The sequence below is a fragment of the Cottoperca gobio genome, chromosome 19, assembly GCF_900634415.1.
Source record: "Cottoperca gobio chromosome 19, fCotGob3.1, whole genome shotgun sequence".
In the NCBI taxonomy this organism is placed as follows: domain Eukaryota; kingdom Metazoa; phylum Chordata; class Actinopteri; order Perciformes; family Bovichtidae; genus Cottoperca; species Cottoperca gobio.
In genome coordinates, this window is record NC_041373.1 from 10320244 (window position 1) to 10346237 (window position 25994).

The 25994-nt window shown below is 42.7% G+C and overlaps 2 protein-coding genes across 3 annotated transcripts in view; one reads left to right on the forward strand and one right to left on the reverse strand.

Annotated features, from left to right (window-relative positions):
- dock1 (dedicator of cytokinesis 1) overlaps window positions 1-25994 on the reverse strand; it is a 156482-nt gene that overhangs the window by 63254 nt on the left and 67234 nt on the right. The window lies entirely within an intron of this gene.
- On the forward strand, window positions 9-25264 carry insyn2a (inhibitory synaptic factor 2A). Its single transcript, XM_029455856.1, has 4 exons — window positions 9-376; window positions 9665-10898; window positions 16098-16169; window positions 24257-25264. Exons 2-4 carry the CDS (start codon window positions 9670-9672, stop codon window positions 24438-24440), a joined length of 1485 nt encoding a protein of 494 aa, XP_029311716.1. The 5' UTR covers window positions 9-376; window positions 9665-9669; the 3' UTR covers window positions 24441-25264.

Below are 25994 nucleotides of genomic sequence, written 5' to 3' on the forward strand. Positions count from 1 at the left end.
TTCAGCCACTGTGTGTGCGTGTGAGTGTGTGCGTATGCATGTGTGAGTGAGTGTGCGAGCCCCTGCCGACGCCGTGCGGAGAAAGGAAACGGGAGAGAGCGGGTGGAGAGGAAAAGAGAGGGGGAGTGTTGACTCTGACTGGGGCGTAGAGGAACCTCGCGCCACTGGATCAGAGGACGCCGATGTGCAACAACTCCTCCAACTACTGCCGCTGCTGCTCTGCCTGCGTGCTGCCGCCTGCCTGTCCTCTTAACTTCTGCCATGGCATAGCCTCCTCTTCCAGCTCGCCTCTAATCCACTAAGGACACGGGCATGCACGGGCAACACCAGGGATCTAGGCTAACGCATCCTTTACGTCAGTGATTCACAGTCTGAGGTGAGTTGCTCTTCTCCTCTCCTCTATTTCACCTCTCAGTTTGCAACTGCAAGGGGGGGGGGGGGAAATCTGATCAAATAACCTCTGGAGGGGGGAAATCCAAGGGATCTGCTCGCTCTGTGGGACTAACCCCTGGATAATCCATAGGGAATGTTTTCACTGGAGATTTCCCCTTTTAGGTGGCTGAAAAAATATCAAATACGTGTGGCAGATGAAAGGGGGCTAGTTAGTTCAGCTTAGATGCTCTGCTGCGAGGGTGAAGTGGTTGAGGGAGATTTCAGGCAGCGGCTGTGGAATGAGTTTTAGGAAAACTTTAAATCGCAAACAATTTTTAGATCTCAGGTGAAAATGGGGTGGGGTGGGGTGGGGGGGGACGACTCACTGCCACTGCTAGCTGACATTCATCACATCTGGCAGGTGAGTTGTCTGAGAGGATTTTGATCGATATTTAACCTGACTGGTTCCGCACACACAGCTAAAGCGTACAAGGGCTTGCATGATGCTGCATTTCCACTCAGTTTTGCAGCTGCCTGAGTGTTACATAAACCACACTGGTATCTAAACCAAAAGGAAAAAAAGAAATGCGTGAAGCTGTTGTCCCACGTACGGAGGCAGCAGTGCTTTTGCATCACAGAGGAATAGGTAATGAGAGCTGGGCATCAGACAGTTGGCTGCATCTGATGAAGGACCTTAACTAAAGGCTCATCTAGATTAATGGACTGGGTGAAGTCACCATCTCCTTACAGATTATTGGAGTGTGTGTGGGTGTGTGTGTGTGAGAATGAGAGAGAGAGAGAGAGAGAGAGAGAGAGAGAGGACCCTCACATCTCCACTGTCCTTCAGATGCCACACAAAATGTCATGTCACTCCCACTCATCTCCACGAACCCCCTGCCATCGCTCTCCGTCTCCCCTTCAACCCTATCTCACATCTTCGCTCTGATACAATCTCCCCTCTGCTCCATTTCACTTTGCGCAGGCACTGAGAAGAGGACTGAGGGAAGATAAATAAATAAAAAAAGAGAATGGGGAAAATACATTGCGTGTGAGAAATAATAGAGAGCATGTCAGGAGAGGATATTGAATTGTCTTCTTCCCCCCCCCCCCCCCCCCCACAATTGAAGGGTATTATGTGCTCGAGAGTGACATGAAAAGTGCATACCTGCTGTCACAGCCTCATTTATGTTACGTAGGTACAATAATCTAAAAATGACAGGATAGGTCTGAAAGTGGGATCCAGAAAAGAAACAAATTCATCCGGCACTGCTCGTCTTTCTTTAACCTTTGTGCTGCCTCTGTGAGAACCGGGCACAGGCGTCCGGGAGTGATGGGCGTGACGGCCCACTGCTTCAAAGCCAATATTTATTTTTAGGAATCAGTCACATCAGTCTGCACCTCACGCAGTAATGCCCGACTGCTCTGCCACTTATGAACGCGCCAGAAAAGGAGCGTGTGCGTGCCAAAGCCAGGCTGTTGCACGATCACTCCTAATGCAGAGGTACGTGAAGATGAAGAGGTAGAACAAAGCTACGACGAAAGGTTCCGACACACGGGAGAAGTCGTGCATCAACGCAGAGATCTGACCGGCACAAATGTAATAAGAGTTGGACTGCTCAAATAGCATTTTTTTTTTTTTTTTTAAGACACTTGCCCAAACCAAGCGAATATGGCAGAGAGTGTGAGGAGGAGGGGGGGTTTCCAAAAACGAGTGGTGAAGTGGGCAGTGGCCTGGCGTGGCCTTGCTCGCTGGGAGGGATATTCATTCATCCAGAAAAACAAATTGTTCTCCTCTGAAAGAACGACTGCTTTTGGAACAAGCCAGATGTTATCTTCCATGTGCTAAAAGGATTTTTCATTAAGAGTTTTTCCCTGGGAGCGGGCACAACAACACCCAGCAGTTGAGGTGAATCGTGTGCGTCTGCCGTTAAAGAGGAGAAGGTGTGTGTATGAATGGCATACAGAAGACGAGTCTTGACTAGATGATCCCACCTGGGTGTCGTTTGTTAGTGTGCGCTGGTGTATGCGTGTGTACAGCCTGTGTTCCCCACTGCTTTGCAGTAAGGGGCCCAGTCAGCTGGGGCTCCGACAGGCCCAGAGGCAGAAGGAACAGAAGATGTTTCTTTCTGTTTTGCTCCAAACAACAGAGAAAGAAAAAGCAGCAAATGCTCATATTTGAGAAGCTTTGAACAAGCAAATGTTTTTGCTTGATAAATGTCAAACGATTGATGGATTATCAAAAAAGGTTGTCAAACAAGCTGCTGTGGAGCGACTAATCGTTGCAGTCCTTATTACTGGAGGCTCGAGGTTCTCGCAAGCAACACTGACAGTTTCTTGATACAAACGATTGATGTCAGCAGGTGGAGGTCACGGTCAGCTGCCACGCACGCCGGTAGGCTTAATGTGAATTTGAACCATTACAAACAGTGCCCATTAAAAGGTGTCCTTGTAAACAAACACGTTTCTGTTGACATTCAGTGTCATTTTTTATTTATTTAAGTATTCTATATCCAACATTTTGTAACATCCATGTTTACAGTCTTCTTCTTCGCCGCCTTGTAGCATATGTTGTCGTGTCACCGCCTTCTGTTGATCAGTAGAATAGTGAGACGCCATATGTAGGACTCTACGTATCGCGTCACCTGCGTGAGTGTGCATCCTCATCCTCAGCACGAGACAAACAAAACTTGGACGAACTCCTAGAGAAGCTGCTCCACTAGAGGTCTATTACTCCATATAGGATTTTTAAGATTGTATGTGCTAAGACTAATTTGACCGCAGCAGGTTTACCAAGAAAGGACTTGAAAATCGTAAAACTATTGTTTTTGTTGTAGCTTGTTAAAGCGGCTTCCTCTCTCCTTCCACGAGATTGAGTTGAGCTGACAAAATTATACATCTTATTGACATGGATGGCTTCTGCCGTCTCCTCCCTCAATTATCGCTCATGGATCCGTCTCCATCATCTTCCCTCTTCATCATTATCCTTCAATATCGCTCACATTCAATTCTGCTCCATTCAAGCAGTGAAAACTATACACAGACATCCATGAACTTGTTTATTCCAGTCTTCTTTTCCATCCCCATGTGTCAAAGTGTGCGTGTCTTTGCTAGGGATGACTGGGAGGAATTTGAGAGCAGCAGGGGAGTTCTCTAGTTACCCATCAGCTTTGAAACCTCAGCGTGTCTCGAAGGCAAAGAGCGAGGGAGAGACAGAAAGACACCGAGAGAAAAGCAACAAAAGGTGGAAGAGAACAAAAAAAACATGTAGGAAGAAAGATACAATGTTCTGCAGAAAGACGAAAAAAGGAGAGGAAAGGAGAGAGGGATCTGATGCATTTTGATTAGAGCAGGCAGCCTCTGCAGCAGGTCTGATCTCCATCAAGCATGCATGTTCACTGACGTATGGATTACAGGCTTCCCGTGAAATCATCAAGCTCCCAAAAAGCCACATGGGTGCAGGCGTAGCGTACAAAGCCAACTGACTACAGCAAGTACGGTAACAACAAAGAAAAGTACAATTCAGTGGGGACAAAGTGAGTAAAACAAATAATAAGTCCTCCATGAAAACAGCAGCAGGCTAACGTACAGCATAGCGACTCCTTTCGTGGTCGTCTTTACCAGCATCATGCACAGTAGGGATGGATACTAATGACGTTTACTGTACACACTCTAAAAGGCTGAGAGGCTGTTGGCCTGTATTAGGTCTGATGCTGTAACTGCAGCATCTAATGCAGTCTCTCTCTCTCACACACACACACACACACATTTTATTATGTGTGAGCTTCAAGTGCACAACAGAAAGCAATATAAAATGTAATATAAATATAAAATATGAAACTACATACAATGAACACAAGGCTTTGCAATAAACATCGAGCATATGGTGGAAACGTACAACAGATATTCCGAGTGCTTTGGATTAACAGCAAATCTGGATTTATTCCGTCAGAGTATCACAGCAGGAGACTTCTGGCATTAAAACAAATACTACGCTTATGTAAACATTCATAACTACTACTATGCTAAACCATACCGCAAATGGAACAGTACTGCTCAACAAAGGATTTGCTACATTTGGTGTCAATCACTCGGCTATATATATATATATATATATATATATATATATATATATATATATACCCTCACATCGCACCCTGAGAGCATGGGTTCACACATGATTTAGCACGGAGACAGACAGTAAATAAAAACCCAACAGTAAACTCACACCGTCTAATGACCTGACCAACACAAAGTCAAGTAAAACGACGAGCCTGGATATCTTTTTAGTGCTCTAAAGAGACAGATCAAAGACTCTTCAAAAACACTACTAAGCCCCGTGTAATTATGAACGGAAGCTGACAGAAGAGAGAAAAGGGGAAAAACAAAACACGAGTAGATAAGGCTGGATTATAGTAGAGTTTGGAACTTCCATGACTGCGATGATAATTCTACACTCATTTGTTCAAGCAGCATCTGAGGCCATGTTGAGCTGTAATAATGTAAGACTGCAGCGATAGGAGAGCAGGATTTTGCCTCATGTAGCACAAGGGCAGACTTCTAGCTTACTTTGAGTGCAATTCAAAAATCCAATACTGGCTTCGTATATTTCCCTGTGAATTTTATTCAGTACAAGAATACTTTTAAATATTGCAGGGTACACGCACTGCATTGCCAAACATTACATCTATACCAGGGGTGTCAAACTCATTTTAGTTCAGGGGTCACATGCAGCAAAATGTGATCTCAAGTGGGCCGGACCAGTAAAATCACAGCATAATAACCTATTAATAACCCAAACTCCAAATAACTCCAAATTGTTCCCTTTGTTTTAGTGCAAGAAAGTACAAGTACATTCTGAAAATGTTCAAACTTAATCTGTTTACCAAACATTATGAACAACATGAAATTTCTTAAGAAAAGAAGGAGCAATTTTAACAATATTAAGCATCAGTTTATCATGTACACGTGTGCATTACAACTTACAGATGACAGTGCGTCTACAAAGGCACAAAATATTTTGTCTTTTTACTTTATGATAAACAAACAAACAAAACTACAAAAAAAATCATTTTTACACTTTGCAAAGTCATCCCGCGGGCCGGATTGGACCCTCTGGCGGGCTGGTTTTGGCCCCCGGGCCGCATGTTTGACACCCCTGATCTATACAGTATAATATTGCACAAGGATTCTATTTCCACCCGGCAACGAAAAGCATTAGTGACCACTTGGGGATGAGGTCAAGGCTCTGTGCAGGCTAGTCAAGGTCACACTAAAGAACAGACTTGCTTTGTGTATGAGGCACTGTCATGTTGAAACAGGAAGAGATGTTTCCAAAAAAAACCTTGCCACAAAGATGAACAGCCCCGGGTCAAAAGTGCACTAAAGTATGTGGCAATATGACTAAATAGCTTACTGCTATACTATTTGTTCTAAGCCTCCTATCAAACAGCAACTGTAAAACATACACAGTGTGTAAATTGTGTGAAAAGAAAGGCCGTTTAGGCTGCCGTCGCTAATTGACATGTATAGCCATATTGCCAGCGTTTAATCAATTCTCCGGTTTTGTGATGCATACTACATTAATGAATTTTCCCTTCGGTGGAGCAGAAGCGATAACACAAAATTAGTCAAACTCAAAGTTACGGTAAACATTCAATCCCCTGGGTTGAATCAGGACACTGAAATCTCCACCTTTTTAAGATTTTACCCTCGGCAACCCTAAGTTCTATTAGGCAACTGCCATTCACAAAACTGCCGACTCATTTGCCCGTTTAAAATAATGCAAGGAATGGGGGAAGCACTTTTTGAATTCAAGATGTGTTGAATTAAATGAGCACTGAGCATAAAGACTATTTCCATTAAAGAATAATGAATTGCATTACTGCGGTAATCGGGATTGTCCTTGGTGCACTGCAAAGCTTTAAACAATGGCTGAATTAGAAGAGAAAATCTTCCCAAGAACCAGCCGTGCTAAACAAGCTCTCATCATGGAGAAAATGAAATTGTGTCCCTGGAAATAACCCAAATAATGACCCTTAGCGCCAGTTTGACAGCCATGTGAGCTGTGCAGCTAAAACAAGGTCAGATGTGAACATGTCTGATGTGTTCTGCCGTTCGCACATGACCCTGAGAGGTCTGTTTTTGGTCTGTCCTACTGGCTAGAAAATAGTGGGTCAGTTCACTTCACTTAAAAAAATAAATAAAAAGGAAGATCAGGCCACCCTAAAAAAGGGGCAGTTGTCACAGCCTTGCGTGATGAGTCATGCTGTTTATGCAAGGGGCCGGGGGGTGGTTTTCCAGCCGGAGGTGAGATACGAGTGCTGCTGCAGTCGCCTGAGCCCCGACCCAATGGTTAAAAAAAAATCAGATATGTGGAGCCAGGGACACATCATTCAGCCTGCAGTGCTGACATGTCAAAAGGGATCACATTTAAAACGAGGATATGATACAATACCATGAAACTGTATGCATTGCGGATGCTGCTGAGTAGAGAAAGGAGAGTAGCGAGGAGAGAAAACACTTTCTGCGCTGACAAACTACATTCATGTCTTAATATCTGATGGTTTAGGGGTGGCATCTTCAATTCTAAATCAGATATAATTTTGCACATATTGAATATGTTTAACTTGGGCCTATCTTATGACATAGAAGTATTTGCTGACCTCATTTCGAGAGGGGACGTAGGGTGACAATTGAATATCTTATTCAAAATATCATCCTTTGAACAAACATGGAGAGGACACGGACAGTGATGGACCAGGAAAGCACAGTCATGCTGGTTAATAGATAATAGTCGGGGAATAAACGTCACAGTGTCAAACAGAACAAAACAAAAAAACTGGACTATCTTTGACTGAAATTATTCAAATGCTGTACAGCCAGGGTAATCATTGGAAATATTAATTGGATTGTGCTATATGCAGCCTATGCAGACATGAGTCTTACATTGTTGTACGTTGCTACGCTTTCACAGCTTGATCAACCCAATGTGACGGTGGAGTCATTGGGTGGTTATATGGATACAAGGTGGAGATGCTCCTTTGTGTTTCCATTAACTAATAGCACTGGCTGATACATTCATGAGAATTCGAGAATGTGTTGCATTATGTCCACTTTTCACGCACTATATGAGGATAGGTATAGTGTATAACTCATTTCTGTTTATGTTGTATTGCAGAAGTGCCTGTACTGTTGGCAGAATATATTTCCGAATGTTTTCTGTGTTGGGCGTATAGACAGTTTCCACAAACATTGCTATTGCACTGTACTTCCTGGTCATTTGGACCCATCGGTATTCACCTGTATGTTAAGAATCAAACAAACATCTGCCTGCACAGCAGAAAGCTGCCATCTCTTAACCTGTCTATATGGGCATGCTATGCTTGCAGTGAAATTACTGGGCAATGATTGGACATTTTCAGGGGTGGACTGTCAATACGTAAGATTGCTGTGTCCATTTATCTGTAATGGCTTTTTTTTTTTTTTTTTTTTACTCATGGGTTTGTTTTGACAGGGCCTTTACAAACGGAGTCACAATGGCCAGGAGATATTTGGCATCTGGCCCGCGAGACAGGCTACTCTGAAAGTTAGGTATGATGTACCAAGCAAAGATATTATTCACAGCAAAAACGGTTTTGGTTTATGCTCAGTGAGGGGGATAGTAGCCCTCTAATTCTGGAGACGTTTCTTTTATTCATACTGAGAAAATGTTGCCATATCCTTAGTAGGCAGATTGCCAGAGCAGCTTTTGCAGATTGATTGAGTGATTATGCAGACATACTGGCATAATAATACTGCATGTCTACAATGGGCTATCAATGTCTGTACTTGATGTTATGTTACATCTTATGTGGTCAACAAAGACAGGTGAATGTCTCTGTCCAAGCAGAGCCGGAGACCAAGAATATCATTTAACAATACAGAGCGATAATGTGATGGTGAAGATATGCGAGACAAAATGTCCATTCTATAGCTCCCAGTTAAGTTAACAGATAGGTTTGAAATAGGAAGGCATTCCCTGTTGACGGAGCAGTCATAGTAGATAAGCTGAGGCGGATAATCGTGAGCCTGTGGAGTGTTTTCTTATGGTTAATCAGCAGGCAGAAGGCACATTATATATATATATATATATATATATATATATATATATATATATATATATATATATATATATATATATATATATATATATATATATATATATATATATATATATATATATATATATATATATATATATATATATATATATATATATATATATATATATATCTGTCAGAGCAACAGAGGAAAACTGCAGAGTTGTACCCCATGGTAGTGGGGGAAAGATATTTTGTATCTGATATTCATATCCCTGGGTTGGATTTTTCTCCTAAAAAGGTTGTTGGACAGTCAAAAGTGTGTCTGTTTGAAGGTGTGTACCCATTTTCACTTGACTAAAAATTCAGAAAATGGAAAATTAACTCCTACCATACCATAAGCTAGAGTAGGGAAAATGTGCTTCCAAATAGGTCCAAAATCCAATTTTTACTAGAGGCCAGACAGTGAAAAATCCTGCTGAACCTAATGAATTACAGAAATAAACTGCAGACCTCAGGCACAGTCTTCAGAATAGTCAGCAGTATATTGCTACTGTTAACTAAGTGTACTTGAGTGTGAGAGTGTATGAGTGCAAGTGCAGTGTTTGATAGCTCCCATACACACTGAGACACAAACACTTATCAACAAACACTCGTCAAGTGGGAAACGGGGGGGAGGAACTGCTAGTCAAAGCTGCTTTAACTGCCAATGATAAATGAATGAAATTTTGATTTGCTATTGGTGTCCCAGGGAAGAAGTTTAAATGCACCATGGAAATCTGATGACTATTTTCAGGGCCTGCTGAAATCGCTTGCAGTTTTTTGGTAAATAAACACAGAAGGATTGGCAAGCATAAAGTACCTTAGCCAACTGGCAATAAAAATGGAAATTAAGGTTTTCTTTCAAGTGTAAATGTACTGTTCATGTATATGGAAACTTTAGACTTGCATGACATCACCACACCTTTAGTGTCAAATGTAGAAACTATGTTAAATTTGAAACTCTATTATACCTGTTATACTCTATTAAGTGAAGGTACTTAATATATATGAAAAATCTGCTTCATTTCATTAAACAACTGCACATGCCTCTTCTCCCTAAGCTTAGAGAGCGGTTGTGTTTTGTCATGTAGGATGTAATAGCCAGGAAAAGGTCTTTGTCCAAGCCATTCTTTACCAATGATTAACACAACGTCTTTCTCCATGCCTCTCAGGAAACATGGTGAGCAAGGAGGGTGGCAAATGCATGCTCACCAACTCAGAGTCTGACTCGGAGGCGGCGCCTTTGCCCTCCACCTCCCGGGCGCTGGAGGTGAAGTATTCCCTGGAAGCCAGTCGACAGGTGAGGAAGAGAAACAAAGCCCTGCAAGTGCGTTTCAAGGATATCTGTGAGGCACAGAACGAGCAAAGGGAGGCGGAGTTGCAGGCAGCGGGGAAAGGTGGCAAGCCGATCTCATACAAAGTGGCGTACCGCAAATACATGACTGTCCCTGCCCGCCGATCCATCCCAAACGTCACGAGGAGCACAGGCGTGCAGACGTCCCCGGACCTGAAGAAACGGTATCAGACCTTTCCCTTTGAGCGCAAGAAAGGCCACACCCTTAAACACGTGGCGGCCGTGGAAACTTATAAAGGTCAGAATAACGGTTTTGCCATGGAGGTGAAGCAGTCCAAGGCTGCTGAGCAGGGTTTAGATGAGGAGGAGGAGGAGGAGGAGGAGGAGGAGGGAGCCTGCGGGGGAAGTGGAGTCCGGAGGACCAGGGCTCTGCTCCATACTAATGAGTGCATTGCCACAGTGGAGCAGCACACTGCACCTGATGGCCTGTGCTCTGACGCTCTGCAGCTCAGTTGCTCTGCAGACACAGACTGCCTTGCAAACACACAGAGAGGAAGCGGAGCCGGAGCACAGGCAGAGTACCAGCTCTGCAGTGTCCCATCCAAAGCCAGGACAGGATTACAACACAGGGAGGCCAAGAGGCAGCTGCTCAACCTGGAGGAGGGCTCGTCCCGAACCCTGCCGGACAGGGCCTCCAAGGTTACGGGCCCCATCTCCTGGAACTCCCTTACGCAGGTGGAGTGCCTGGACAGTCCGTCGGTGCGGAGCAAGCGGAAGAAAGCCTTGCAGCTCAACGGGCTGCAGAGCGAGACACTACCACGTTCCAGTAGAGGCTGTACAACACAGGCACAGTGCCACACAGGACAGTTATCTGCCCGGCCTCTACGGGGCATGGAGGAGCCTCTGACACCCTGCAGAGGCGGAGAGGCTGGTGGTGCACCGTCTGACCAAACACAGGAGGCCTGCAAGCAAATAGTGCCTATGAATCAGGACGGGGAAGTTAAAGCACAGCTCCAGGCCATGGAAAATCTTATCAGCTCCAGCCAAGAGACCATCAAGGTGCTGCTGGGGGTCATCCAGGAACTGGAGAAGGGAGAGGCCCACAGAGAAGGGTAAGACATCTCTCTCATAGCCTGAGCTTTACACTACATTTGCACCAATGTCAGTGCTCTCTTTATCCCAAATTTAAAATCTGTACATCTCACTGCATGGAACTCATTTTAATATTTTTTATGTAAAGTAACATGAGGCCAGAGATTGCTGTAGCACTAAAAACTGAGTCGACTGCATTGACTAAGAAACTGTGGATCCGACACTTAATGGCTGATAACCAATCTGCTTAATAAGGTCAGTACTTTGGCTGTTACTGATCCGGTGCATTGGATTGGTGCCTCCCTACTTTACAGTGGTGTCAAGCATGCATTGGCAAATAAAAAAAGAAATGTCATCATCAGAGACACAGAGTACATTAATGATTTGGCAGGGCCAGGACAAGTCCCCTCTTGACGCGTCACATTATTTCTAAATCTTAGGGACAAGCTTGCGTGTTTGACAGCTGTTAAACAGAGCCTTGGCTGATGAATGCAGAGTGCTGCAAAATATATCACAGCTGCAAGTACCTGGGATGATCCGGCTTTCACCTAGATGTGCCCTGTAAAGCCATTACAGCACAGTGTCCTTTTGTGATGATTTCCCCCCCCCCCAGAAATGACAGAGCGGCTGCAGAACTTATTAACAGACGATTAATCTCACCCAATTTGGCCAAAGTGGTTTGATGACCCATTGTATGAAGCACAACCTTGTGTGTGAGATCAGTATTAGTGGTAATGCAGCTTGTATCAGCAAGTCATTTTCTGTTGGAATTAATACAATTCTGAGATGTCAAATTTGTTATGTGTCCGAGTTATTTTGATGCTGAAAAGAATAATATAATTCTAAAGGAGGACATCAAATTATTGGGTGACACTTTCAAGTACTTTTATTTTGCTTAAGCAAAAACTAGAAGTTTAGCAATTGGCCTTATCCAGCAGCACGCCATGTTTATCTAATATGGCCTGTGAAAAAGCCATTTACTGTCCAATGGATACTGAGTATAGGGCTGCAGATAGCATCCAGCTCGCTGAAAAAGAGGATTGTCTGTCCAAAGGGATGAGGCAAACAAAATGGCCAATTTGTTGAATGAATTGCTGTGGCTCTGCACTCAGATCACTATCTGTTTTGACCAGCACTGTGGAGAAGTATGGAGTAAGAAAAATACATATAATCAACATTATACCAACCAGGAGTCCAAAGCCAGGGGGAATTTACTACACAGACACACCTGTCAATCTCTTAGCCTCACACGCAATGTCACACACAAATGCTTAAAAGTATATGAAAGCAACTCTCAATATCAAGTTGACTGAACGACAGGGTAACACTTCTATTCAACAGGGCCTGTGCAAGGAACAGTGTGAGTTTACACCATCTAAAAAAAAAAAAGCAATTATTCTCCTTCAATCTGGCACAAGGCAGCCTTAATCTCCTTATCACCAAACTCATAAAAGTGTGTTGCGAGTGAAAAAAGTAAGTGGAAGATAGTGGTGCAGCATGGGGAGCCATCTTCTCTGTGTTGCCGAGCACATCTGTCTTATCAGATGTGTCTAAAGTGCCAGGTGGGAGAGGAGAGGAGGAGAGGAGACAGAAGAGATGCTTAATTTGTAAATAGAAAATAGTGACTACTGTTTAATGGTGCCATCTGGTCACATACATCGAGAAACAATCACATTGTCTTTCCCTACTGTTAACGTTAATACCAAAAGCCTACGTTTAGCTCAAGTCAGTGAGCAGTATAAGCCTCTTGTAATCCATCTGAGCACAACCGAACCGCTACTGTTCTTTACAAACGTAGTCTTGTACATATTTCTTTCTTCCTTTATTTTTTTTTCTTCGAGCCAAGCAAAAAATCTAATTCTGCTTTAGTCACACTACATTAGCTTCATGCTCGCCTTACATAAACGTCAATGACACAACACATAGGAGTGCCCTCAGGCTATAGGTGAACTGAGTGCAATTATCAAATGAATAACTGCTCGTGTTAAATGACATACATTTTTCACGGAAGGCGGTGCAATGCTGCGTGCATTCATCACTGCGCGCGTGTTCATGACATGCTGCTTGGACACAAATTGAAATTCAATGGCTTATGTGCTGAGACAAATGCAACGCTTTATGGTGAAAACAAGCCAGAGACGCAAATCAAAGAAGTGGCAAAAAAAAGTGAAGTGATTTGAACACCTGAATTTTAGGCTCTGTGATTGGCTGTCTGACCGAAATGCTGCGTTGTATTCGTAGTTAACCCCTGTCCTTACATGTTAATGCATAAAGGCTTGTAGCTTTTACTTTTGATCAATGATGTAGAAATTTCTAACATAGTTATTTTTGTACTGGTTATTCAACTTAAGATAGTTTTAGTTCGGCTAATGTAAGTCACGTAACATTGTCTACGTAGAAAATAATCAGATCTTCCGAACCCCAAAAACAAATACTCCCACTTTGCTACTCAACAAGAATGGAGACAGTTGAAGAGGAAAACGGCTAGAAAACAAGCATGCGACAAAGAGTTATTGAGCGTGACAAGGAAGGTTAGAGGCTAGGAGGCTTCATCTCTGTTTGTTATTGTTCTATCAGAACTTTACAGATTGTATGAGCAACTCTTACCAAGCTGCTGGAGAAAGTTGCCTTATGTTCCCACACACCTTGCATGCAGGCACACGCATATACACTCACATAAATCCCTGAGGTACAGCAGGGCATACGACACAATGTGAAAGGTGCGGTGCAGTTCTAGAGTACGTCATTGGCTGCATCCAACGGCACACGGCTCAGGAATAAATATGCTGCATCATCAGCCAGTGTTGGCAGGCTGGACCCAATTAATCACACTCAGTGGGACTTGTTGCTCGCCTGTCTATTAACACTGTGTATGTGTGCATGTTTTTATGCCTTCGGACTCCCACCCACTCAGTGACCTTTGGGAGAGCTCACCTAGTAGCACAAAGGGGGGTGGTAGGGTAAATAAATATACTGTTGATGGCACTTGATGGCTTCGCTCTCTCCAGGGAAGCTTGCCGAAATGAGATCTGCTCTCTTATTTTCTCTTATCAACTCAGTGTGAGAGAGGGGGGTGGGAGGGGCGAGAGATAGAGGGAGAAAGAGATCTAGACAGCCTGAGTGCAAAAGATTTAGAGAATAAGGGCGAGTTATTTAAAGGACGCAACTTAGTTGCCGTGTATCCTGTCGGCTGCGTATCGATCGGCTCCACCGGGTGGAAAGTGAAGATGGCCTTGAACTTCCTCTCTGCCCTGCACCGTACTGTCGCCCCCTCTGGCAATGGCAAGCTCCTAAATTAAAATCAAAGCAGCAAACTTCCCTGAATAACTGCACTCATCCTCTTCTCAGACACCATTTGGCGACAATGTATTGATATCAACACCTCTCATATACCCGTCAGAGCATTTAGCACTGAAAGGAGTAAATAAGGAAATGTATGATAGCGGTTTCATTTCTATTGGTGCCGCACCGTATTGGCAGCATCCGTGAGAGAGAATCGAAAAATGTCCCTGCTGCTACTGCAAAGATTAGAGACGAGAACTAAATGTAGCACATTAACCTCAATGAGGAGGAGAACTCAGTGACTTTTGCAGCAATGTTCATTTCCAGAAACCCTGACTTATGACAACGATTGATTGTTAAAAAACTTTAGTGACCAAATACAAAGAAAAAAAAGTTTTCACTTGTCACTCATGCTTTCTGGCTTGACCCCAATACAATAGGAGCTAAAAAGAATTTAATTTGTGTTGCGAAAAGCACTAACAAAAACTTCCGACAGCAACATCTCCCTTCTGAAACAGTATCCATTTCAGTCGTCACGCTGAAGGATGCAGATTGTCCAGAGCATCGAGGACTTTGTTTCTGGAAAGACATTTATTTTTGCTGTGAGCACCTCTAATGAAATTACATCGACATCCATTATAATGGGCAAGGGATTAAATCTCGAAAATCTCAAAACCTGGGCAAAACGAATCTGTGATACTCAAGACGTTGGTTAGGTAAATTGATCCTGGTAGGACAAAGTCAATAAGCAAATGCTTCAAACTAAAAACCATTTGGTAGTTGCTATGTGTGACTCGTGTATATATATATATATATATATATATATATATATATATATATATATATATATATATATATATATATATATATATATATATATATATAACCATTTATTGTGAAGGAAAGTGGTTGATAAAAGCATGATACATGGGTAAATTACAGCGACAAAAAGCCTGTCAGTTGTCCCGGGTTTACAAGACTGCTTTCTGTTGATGCAGCAGTGCAGGTCATAACCATAAAACACCATTGGTGGAGTGAGTCCAGAGTACTTCCATTGTAATATGCTATTAGTTATAAGGTAAAAACCATGCTGTCAATCCATATTCACATTTTCACATGCTAATCCAATAAGAAAGCCTTTGAAGCATGAAACCATGTAGTTTAATTCAGGGCCATCACCCGGGCTTTAGCGGCCCCCTTGAGCAATAGGGATCTATAATGGAAACTTGATTCAAGACAATATTTCATCTCAGTGGCTACTGATAATAGAACAATATAAGGATACGCAGGATATAATATGATAGGATATTGATTGGTTTGAATGTGAATTTAGTGAATCGATAAATTAAGACAGGCTGACTATATAAAGCCAAAGAGCTGCTGCCCTAAGCAAAACTGTCAAAATGTATCTGCTTAGAGGACCCATCTCCTTTCCCTTCTTTTCCTTTTTTCAGATAATAAATGGTTATTAAAGAAATGTAAGATAACTCTTACTGAATGTTTTACAACACTATCTGGTACAGAATGGATTGATCAATGGTGGGATTTCTCTAGTGTGAGTAATAAAGCCTTGATATTAAGAAAAAGTAGTTAAGAGTAGGAAATCGTGTAAGGCAGTTTTCTCATATTTTATATTTAAAATAATTAATCGATTATGAAAATAATCAAAACCTATTTTTCGTAGCTCAGGAACTCAAGTGTCCGCTCACAATCAGTCAACCGCAACAGCGGCTATTAGCTGACGGTGTGCTTTTATTTATTTTTTTGCCCCGGCTGCTGGACACAGGCCACTCAGGAGGGCCGCGTGACTCCTCATCACCCTAATTTACTCAGGTCCTGCTAACGAGGGATGACAAACAAGATGAGAAAGGAAGGTGTGAGGGAGCAGCTTAACAAGTCCTGTAATTACTCATTCACGACTCTTATCTTCTCCGCAGACTCTCCTATCGAACCGGACAGGACACGGCCAACTGCGACACATGCCGGAACAGCGCATGCATTATTTACAGGTTAGTGGCCATTCCTCTTCAGAGACACGATGATCCAAATGTGCCCTGTCCTTTCTCCTTGAGGGGAAGTGAACAGGTGGAACCGGTGGAGAGGAGGGGAAGGGACAGGGGATGCAAGACTAATGTGAATGCTTTTAATGAGCACATGGGGGGCGTGTGACATTTACACAGCGCTCTCTCTCACCAACTATACATCTTTGTCTGATTCTCCCATTGTCTCTTCATTCACTGAAGGGTGTGCAGCTGGAATAGGGTTAGCCGTATTCAAATACAAAGGGCACACCGTTGAAAAGCAGAGAGGACACATACTATAAAATGAGGGAGGCGCAGGGCTGAAAGGTGAAATTATTTACCATCCTAACATGACAAAATATCACCGTGGGCTGTTGCCAAGCCAACTGAGCTTCGCCGTACTTTCCGATTCAGTTGAATTGATTTGACAACCGGTACATACGTGAGTCCAAAGTCATTAGTCTACCACGGAACACAGTGTGTGTGTGTGTGTTAGCATGTGTAAATTGCTTGTTGTGTGAATGTGTTGATGCCGAGACAAGAAGTCCATTTATCGATTAGTCGGTCAGCAGAAAATTAATTGGCATCAATTTTGAGTATTTAATTGTTTCAGTAGTTTATCCTGAAAAATAACATAACATTGCTGTACATTTAATACCTTTCAGTTTTTTGACTGCTGGTCCTTTTGGGGCTGTCAGAACTTGTGATGGGTATTCGTCAATATCTTTTTGACATTTTAAAGACTAAACAGCTTCACGATAATGTCCGCATGCTAACGTGCTCACAGTGACCATGCTAACAAGCCGATGTCTAGCAGACATGATCTTCACCATGGTCACCATCTTGGCGGGAATGTCATCAGATTTGCAGGAACTTTGGGTCACAAACCAAAGTATTGGATTTGACCTAATTATGGTTCTACAAGAAAATGTCAGGGAATCACCAAAGTCCTTAGGATGTATATTTTATGGACCTTGAATATCTGTAACAAATAAATAAAAAAATCCATTTAATAGTTGTGTTATTCTAACAGTCAAAAAGAACATAGAGATTTAAAGTGTAGGAGGCTGAGAGGCGATCAATAAAATGTTTTTGAGTGGACACACTCGGTCGTCATTTCGCCTCAGAAGAGGCATTACAATCATTTTCCATCTACTGCTACCAATAACTGATAAGCCTCTGGCCAAACTTCACTCAGCTCCTGAAAATGAAGGACAGCTCTGTCCCCTCTGATGTTTGAGCTGAGGAAGGTGCATTCTGCATGGCCGCAGGGTGGACAACCAGAACGCTTTTTACAACAATGACCGCGAGATGAAGTGAGATTGAGCTGAATTATAGCACATAAAGTGAAGGACACTAGAAGAGCACAACATGGCATGGGGGACTGGGCTGAGTTAAGGGGTTAAAGGATATATGACATGGGAAGTACTGCTGAGATGGGAGCTCGCCTGGTGTTATAAATTAGTCAGCAGCATGTTTGATGGTTACTCTGTCTGATTTGGCTCTGGGGAAGCGAAGGCCCTGCTCTCTCTGCTCTGCCTGCCTGAGTAAAGACCAACTGTGCTTGCCCAACTGTGCCAGCCTCTGCGACTCTAGAGACGTCCACTAACCATCCCTGCGAATCTGTGAGCACAGACTGCAGTGTGATAACACGTCTAAATATATGAGCAATTCCATTCTGAGGTTCTTTTTGTCAAGATCGTCTTGGCAGCTCAGAGTGTACCTTTAATAATCACTGGTGTGTTGGGAAAGGTGCTTCATTTATATATCGCCATGACCTGTATTCCCATCGAGGGTTTAAATTATGCAAAATGCAGGCTGCAATAAAAGCCATGATTAAGTGTGCTCATCTGAATTCGAGCCAATAATTTATACGTGTCATCCGTCTTATCAAGATTTTCTTACCTGCACTTGAAAATCCCCAGAGAGAAACCAATTGGATTACGACGGAGTCAGGTCAGAGTTGTCGCTCGACTTCGTGTGTGCACACACACACACCAACTGCCTTCAAACAGTCGCTATATTAACATTGAATCTCCACATTTGGCTTCCTACATCTGGCACAATCAGTTGATACGCTTCATCCGCGGAGAAAGTGCAGAAAAACAGAAACTCGATACAAAACAGAAAGCTGGTTTGTTTGACAAACCTCGCCGGCGGCTGGCAAGGTTTCAACTTGATAAAAAGGGCAGAAATGTCTAAGTGAGATGTTTGAAAATCTGTTAAATTGACCCGAGTTCTCCTTTAAGAGACTCACTTGGCATGGTAAATTGTTTTGATTAGACACAGAATCAAATATAGCAGTTGCATTCACACAGGCAGGAGGATTAAATGGGAATCTAATTACTTAGCTCTCCATGAAAACAACCTCTCTGGGAGGTGGAGGAACACAGGATAGGAAGCAGAACACACACTGTACGTGGGAAGAATAGCTGTCTATAAGGGATTTGTTTGTTTTGTTTGCGAGTATGTTCATGTCTTTGTGCCATGGCCAAACGCCTCACTCTTGTATTTATGATGTAGCTGGTCTCATGACCGCAATGGACATATGGGTCCATAAATCTTTTTCACCCAACCAAGTACGGAGCCAGCCACGCATTCTTCCGCATAATCAATTTGTTCAAGAGTATATGGCATCATCTCAGAGCCAGTCCTTAGCATAACAACGGCACCAGATCAATACGGCGCTGAAGGCTATAGGCATGGACTTCAAACAGAATACACAAGCTGCTGTAGGCTCTTGTCCTTGTCTAGTCCCACGTCCCTCATTTAAAAAACCATCTTGAACTTTCTTTTATCGCCCCTCAGTAACTTTCTCCCTCCATCTCACCATTTCTCCTGAATACCTTATCTATGTGTGTGTGTGTGTGTGTGTGTGTGTGTGTGTGTGTGTGTGTGTGTGTGTATGTGTTCAAATTAACTTGGGTATTCAATGCCTAATGCAACATGCGTGACATTGAAACAGAATAGGTGAGGAAGGGATGAAAAGATTATTCCATTTCATTCCATTTTGCCAGGTGATGTAATATCTGAAACTGAGAAAAGAGTGAGAAGAAAAGAAAGAAAGTTAGAGAGTAAGTGTGAGAGACCAAACACAGAGAGAGGGTAGGTGGAAAGAAAATGAGACAGGATGGTGCAAAATTAAAAAAAAAAAGCTGGGGATTTGAACTGCATTCCACTTTATTTCACAATCCCAGGCATTAAGTTAAAATGAGTCTTGACGTCTTGACGCAGAAACCCTGTAATCTCATTTTCCTCACATTGCATTTAAATGGGCTAATGTGCTGATCAAACAGGGCGATGGGTGTAAGTAGCTGTGATTAAGGAAGGCGATTGGGGAGGTTCCCACTACTGGGCATTAATGTTCACAAAGGACTATCAGAGCAATATTGTCATTAGCTTGCATGTCTTGCGATTAATTACGCAACAGCTGATCATTAAACACACTATCTGATGGCATTATTTGAATAACACTGTGCAGTGCAAATAATATTAAAAAGGATTGGGTATTTAAAAAGAAGGGGGGGGGGGGAATCTCCCATCTATTGTGCGAGGCTATGAAAATCAATTAAGTGTCGCTAAAGGCTGAAGAGCTGATTACATTATAACATATGGAAATTACTGCGCAGCAAAGGCTGTCCTGACACACGACTGCTGGGGAAGATATCTCTTTTTGTGCAGGCATAATGATGTTTTCCAACATGGTGGCAAGCCGGTTACTATAGCTACAAAAGTGATCCTCGGTAGGACGGGCAGTGTGAAGGGACGGGGAGGGCACATTCACACCAGGAGGAAGATAAGCAGAGAGAAAAAAAAAAAGAAAGAAAAGGAAGGCAGAGTGAGAAAGTGAAACAGGGATACAGAGAGAGGATGAAGGTGACAGGGAGAGATAAAGACTCACAGATGTTTAAAGTGTGTGTGTGTGTGTGTGTGTGTGTGTGTGTGGATGAATGAGTTGAATAGGGTTATTGTACATACACTTTTCTTCTTCTTTTCTTTAGAGAGAAGGAACATGACAGGAGAAGTAGGAGTGAGCGAGAGAGACACAAAGCGAAAGTCAGAACAAGTGGGTGAGAGAGGTTAAAAACTGACAAGGTCCAAAGTGCCTTCTTCAATTTGTCCCGATTCCACAACCCACTCAGGGGAGTGGCAGCTAGGGGACAGGGAAATGCCAACCATATTCGCTTTCAGGAAAAGGAAAATCAAAAAAGTGGAGTGACGCAGCAGGGCAGATGTGTGTGACAGTTTCATAAGGAGATACTGATAACTGGGCCGGGTAGAGACTAATACATTTTTCATTAAAAGGCCTTTGGAGCATGTTTCAAAGATGAGATGATTATCTTTTCATTCTTCTTTGCACAAAATGAAGTTATGCAGATTCATTGACATGTCTTCATTGACATTTAAACTGTGTTGCTCTGCTGCTCGCAAGCCACAGGCCACTTTACCTCTTCTTTGTATAATTCTCCTGGCAGAAAGCTGTATACTCGATAAGAGCAGCAAATTAAGTTGATTCAGCTCCACAAAGATAACTCCGGGTAAGATCAAATAATCAGCTACCAGGACCACTGTTGTGTTCGGAGCACCGTGAACCTACCGGTTGTTCAAATATGTACACCGAGGATCTTTGAACAAAGTGGGTTTAAGGATTTAGTCAGATTGCAATACAGCTATAAAGCTTTTTTTTAAAGCCTGAAAAATACAGATAGCATGTGAACTTCAAAGGGCACTCCAATGATTGTAGCCGAATACGGATTTATAATCCCACAACACATGCATCAGGTGGGAACTGGTGTAAACGATGTGTAAACATGTGTCGGGCGAGGGATGTAAACATGTAAATAAAGGCTAGAGATTGAGATGTACAAGCAGCGTTTCTGCACATCGGCTCAGCTGTCGGTGTGAACTTTTATCTTTTTGAAAATCATGTCACGATGTTTGCGCTCGACTGACACGATACACGTGGCAGAGCGGGAGGGATCGACATGGAACACGGGTCGAAGCACACACTTAAACGTGCGATGTTCACAATGTCGTTTGATGAGTCGGTTCGATGCGGCTCTCTCGCATGTTAACACCTGGTCACTGGCGTTTACTTGAGAGCCAGATCTACAGTTGAAGATTAAACACGTCATTGCTACAGACGTGTTTGGTTTATCTTAACCATGGCGGTGAGATTACTTAACCTTAAGCGAGAGAAACTAAAAAGATGTTTGAAGGTCATTGTTGCAGTAGTGTTCCGCCTTCTTTATTTGTCCGCTTTTACAGAATACTTAATGCAATACTTGTGAAGCATCTGATATTAAAAAGAGTCTAAGGTTGCGATGGAAACCAGTAAACACCAACATCTACTGTAAATACAGAGACAAGAAATCCTGATGTAATTCCATAATAACTGTATAGTGCACAGTTCAGCCTACAAAAGCTTATACACACACACACACACAATGCACTGACAATTGGTAAAAAAAAGTTTTTGTTCCCCTAATCTGTTTAAATGGCTGTGTTCATGCAGGAAAATACACTAGAGTATACACAGTAGTAGACTTACAGTGAAGAGCAGGGAACATCCTATCAGGTTATAGTCTGTGTGTGTGTGTGTGTGTGTGTGTGTGTGTGACGCAGCATTATGATGCAGTGCTTCTCCAAACAACAGTCGAGGTCTGTCTCTCTGAGCCTTTACAGTCTTAATTGAAGGTTTTTTTTGAAGAGAAGCAAAAGGCTCATTGAAACACTGGCATACTGCTTCACTAGCGTATGACACCACCACACACTCGTTAGATTCTGACAAACGAGTCATTGATCACAGAGTCCTTTGATGCTGCGTTACTTCAGTTATTTGAGCTGCAAGAGCTAATTTTGGAGTTTAATACGTTTAATAGGCCATCTTGAGTTCGACTGTAGAAGACATTGTGATCTTATTAGACATCATGACACTGAGGGTCAGGGTTAACACACACGTGAAGTGCAGATCTCTAGGGGCTGACCAAAGAAATACTCAAACTTATCAAAGTGACTTTATAAAACATTAAGACAAATCAAATCAACAGTAAGAGCGCATCAATAAAGTGATAAGACAGTGGAAAGATACATTTAATAAAATGTGGTCTCTTTTCTTGGCACCTGCCAAAAGACTGGCTGCTGAATTCTGGAGTTGTATGCCAGAGAAGAATTGTAATAGCTCAAGTCATGAATGACCTTTTCTACATCTTCAAAAGCAAATGTTTCATTTTGGACACATTCGCAAAAGGATTCATTGTTGCCTTTTAGTTGTACGTAGTCCATTTCAGGTTCATACGCGTTTACACATCTTGGTTCACAAATGAAAGTTTGTCAGTCTCAGTGATCGATCTATCAGCACCACATGACCCCCTCAGGTTTCCACATGTAGCCAAACACGCACACGCACACGCACACGCACACGCACACGCACACACACACACACACACACACGCACACACACACACACACACACACATATAGATTTACACCAGCGTAATTAACGGCCTGTGATTTATTGCTAATCGCTGCAGTGTTCTTGGCCCTGTTTAAAGGCCTGAGTCACACAAATGCAAAATGCTGAGTGTCTGTTTCAGCGCTCAACATTCACTTAGACACCTGCATTTACATCCGATCTGCTCTAATCAACTCCAACGGCATCAACGTACATAGTAAAAACTGAGTTTTGGTTTTTTTACCGTGACACCTCATTTTGAAATTGTCCCACCTTCAAATCCTCAAGTGTGAAGCCTGCAAGGATTATTTGACGGTGCTTCGATGAAACATACAGAATAATCTGCATTTACAGCTCACCTGTAATACTGATCATAACCAACGTCTAGTACTTAGTGATGAAATTTGATTCAATGTAGTAGCTGCTCTTTAAAAATGTCTTATGTAGCAACAGGTAAATCATGCCTATTCTCCCAATCACAGCTGGCGGCTGACTGCTCACCTCCACACTGCATAATCTCTCACAATGGTAAATGGTAGTTTCTGCTCTTGCCGGGCAAACTACGGTATTCATGAAGTGGATCCATGCTGCCATTATGCAGGTCTGTCCGTCCAGTCCCGACCAGCTAGTGGTTGGAAGGAGCTTTAGCAGATTAAAGTCCCCTCTACACTTACCACAGCTGAGGCTGTAATCTGAGTTTCACTTAGCAGAACCTAGTGGGCGTGGGATTACAATGATGGCAGGTCCAGATAAACCCCAGAGCACCAACCACGTGGGGGAAACGTGCGAGTACAAAGAGAAGGAAAAGGACTGTGTCTGTGTACAAATTCATTAATTCGGCATCCTATACCTATTTGCTGGTGTTGTAATATTGTGCGGGGATCAAAGCAACATGTTAAACTAAACTCTTAAAAGGCTAGCATCAATACCCAGGCTCTGATCTCGGGTTTTTAGCAAAGCAAATGATCTTCGGTTCAACACCCCCCTCTCCAGTGACCCAGCACTTCGCACCGGGAGAAATACTAATGGGCTTCCCTTTCGCTCTATGAATCACAATAAGAATGCAAATAGCAAAAATTGACAACAGCGCCAGCAGCAGCCGAATACTGTCTAAATTGGGAGATTTTTACTGGGAAATAAGGAGAGTGAGTGAGAAAAGTAGGTCGCTACGTAGTGCTGTGACAGATGCCTATTCAGGGGTCAATGAGAACAGGCCGAAATGTAGAAACGTAATATGGTTAGAGGCGGACTGTGGCAGTCAAAACATGCCAAGATTAAAGGAAGCGTGAAGGGGATAGACACCAGAGTGGATTCAGAAAGAATACACACGGTGAAATGTAAAGTCAGTATTTAAATAATAGCCAAGCTTGAAGCCTGTTCAAAGAACTACAGGCTGGTTCAAAATTGCTGAAAATTGCTGATTCCTTCATTCTGATCAATTCTGCCAACATTTCACAATAAAAGCCTTCCTGGAAATGACAAGGATTATTATTATTATGCGCATGGCGATGATTACGTTTACCGTGTATTGTAATGGCACGTGGAACGAGGTGGCGTTTATACCCGCATGCTGTTCGCTGCTGTGTGTGAGCTGACATGTGTCTCTGTTTCTGTGCTGCAGTGTGGAGCTGGACTTCAAGCAGCAGGAGGACAAGCTGCAGCCGCTGATGATGAGGCTTTGCCCCACGGCGGACGGCCACTTCGCCTCCCTGCCTTACCCCCAGGAGGCCTTCACCTCCACGCCCAAACGCAAGTCCAAAGCTGACTCTAAGAAGCACGCTCGCTGGAAACTTTGGTTCCTGTGAAAACACAGGACCGTCTCCTCCCCCACTACTGATGCACAGGATTTATGCGTCCGTCTGGTCGTCCATATTTGTTTGGTTTATCCATCGGCTTCTGTTTTTAAATCACATCTCTTTGGCTTTTTTCGACCTGCTAACCAGTATTAATGGAGAGCTCCACCACTGGATACTGAGCCCCCTTTTTCAGAGATGACAGGATTTGTAATGGGACACACATGTGCGGATTCCATGGAAAGTTCAAAAAAATGTCATGCTTACCAAAACAAAAATGGATTCAGAGTTATTTTGAACTAATTTCTTCAAACAGGGTGTGAAATGACACCAGGGGAACATACTTGGAGATCAGCAAGGTGAGAAGGTGAATTTGATTTCCCCTCTGTCTATTTGCATATATTTTTCTAGCCGACGTCTGCGGGGTCCTATTCTATGATAGTGGCTCAGTGACCGTCACATTTCTATTCACCAGTTGGGACTTTGTCTTTCTTCCCCCAGCCTCCAGGAGAGGTTGGCAACTCAGCCACCATGCTCTGAGGTCTGCGTCAACGGCATATCATCGTACTGCAAAGCACAATTAACACTGTTCAGGATACATTTTCTGCAGAGTAATTAAAAATAACTATTTTGAGTATTAACTCACACGTGTAGATCACCTACTAGATCGAAGACTTTCGTAATATCTAAAGAAGAGACCTGAAGGACAGAAGAAGTCAGAGGTGTCTGTTGGAGTTCTATGATCAACTTTCTATCCATCTCTAAAATGTCCTCTCCTTGAAAATCAACTGACTTTGAAGTAAAGAATGAATAAATAACACTTATTTTCTTAATAACATTTGCAAAGTTAGACGTCAATGTACTTTTTTTCTATATAAATATATATCTATATACATTCAATTTAAGGTTTAGTGGAATATACTTATTTGAGCTGCTGTGAAAAGGGTGGCTGTGCAAAAACTACAGAGCATAGGAGGAACATTTCTCATTCTTAATTCCTTATCATATATCAAACTTAGTTCTTACTAGCCTCACAGTGCATATGGCCATACAATCAAACTTTATCAGTAAACAACTATTACAGAGCTCTGGCTCTGTGTTTCAGTCATGAAACCAAGTATAATAATAAACAAGTGTTGGTTTTTAGCACATGTGAGGGGTTCCAGAAGATAGCTGTGATTGTATTGCTGCAGTATCCTGCGTCAGCTACTCCGTTAGTGACTGAAACCAAGCCAGAAAAGAGTGAATGTGCCACTTCTGATCACAACCAGGGCTTCTACAGTGCAGGGTGGCAGGCGTGTTGCCTTGCATGCTTTTTACAAGCCTCAAATTTTTTGCAGGATATTTTCTAGCTTTTAAAGAATTTTTAAAGAGAATAACAAACAAAAAACTACGTGTTTTTTTTTTTTTGTCCCCTGCCTCCCCTCCCCCACACACCCTTTTTGTTTACTACTAGCTCCTGCTCATCGCTTCCTATCTATTCCGACTGTAAAGTGAAAACTCATGCAGCGACTCTAAAACAGGGTTCAGAGACTATGTACAGACAAAAAAAAATAACATTTGCAT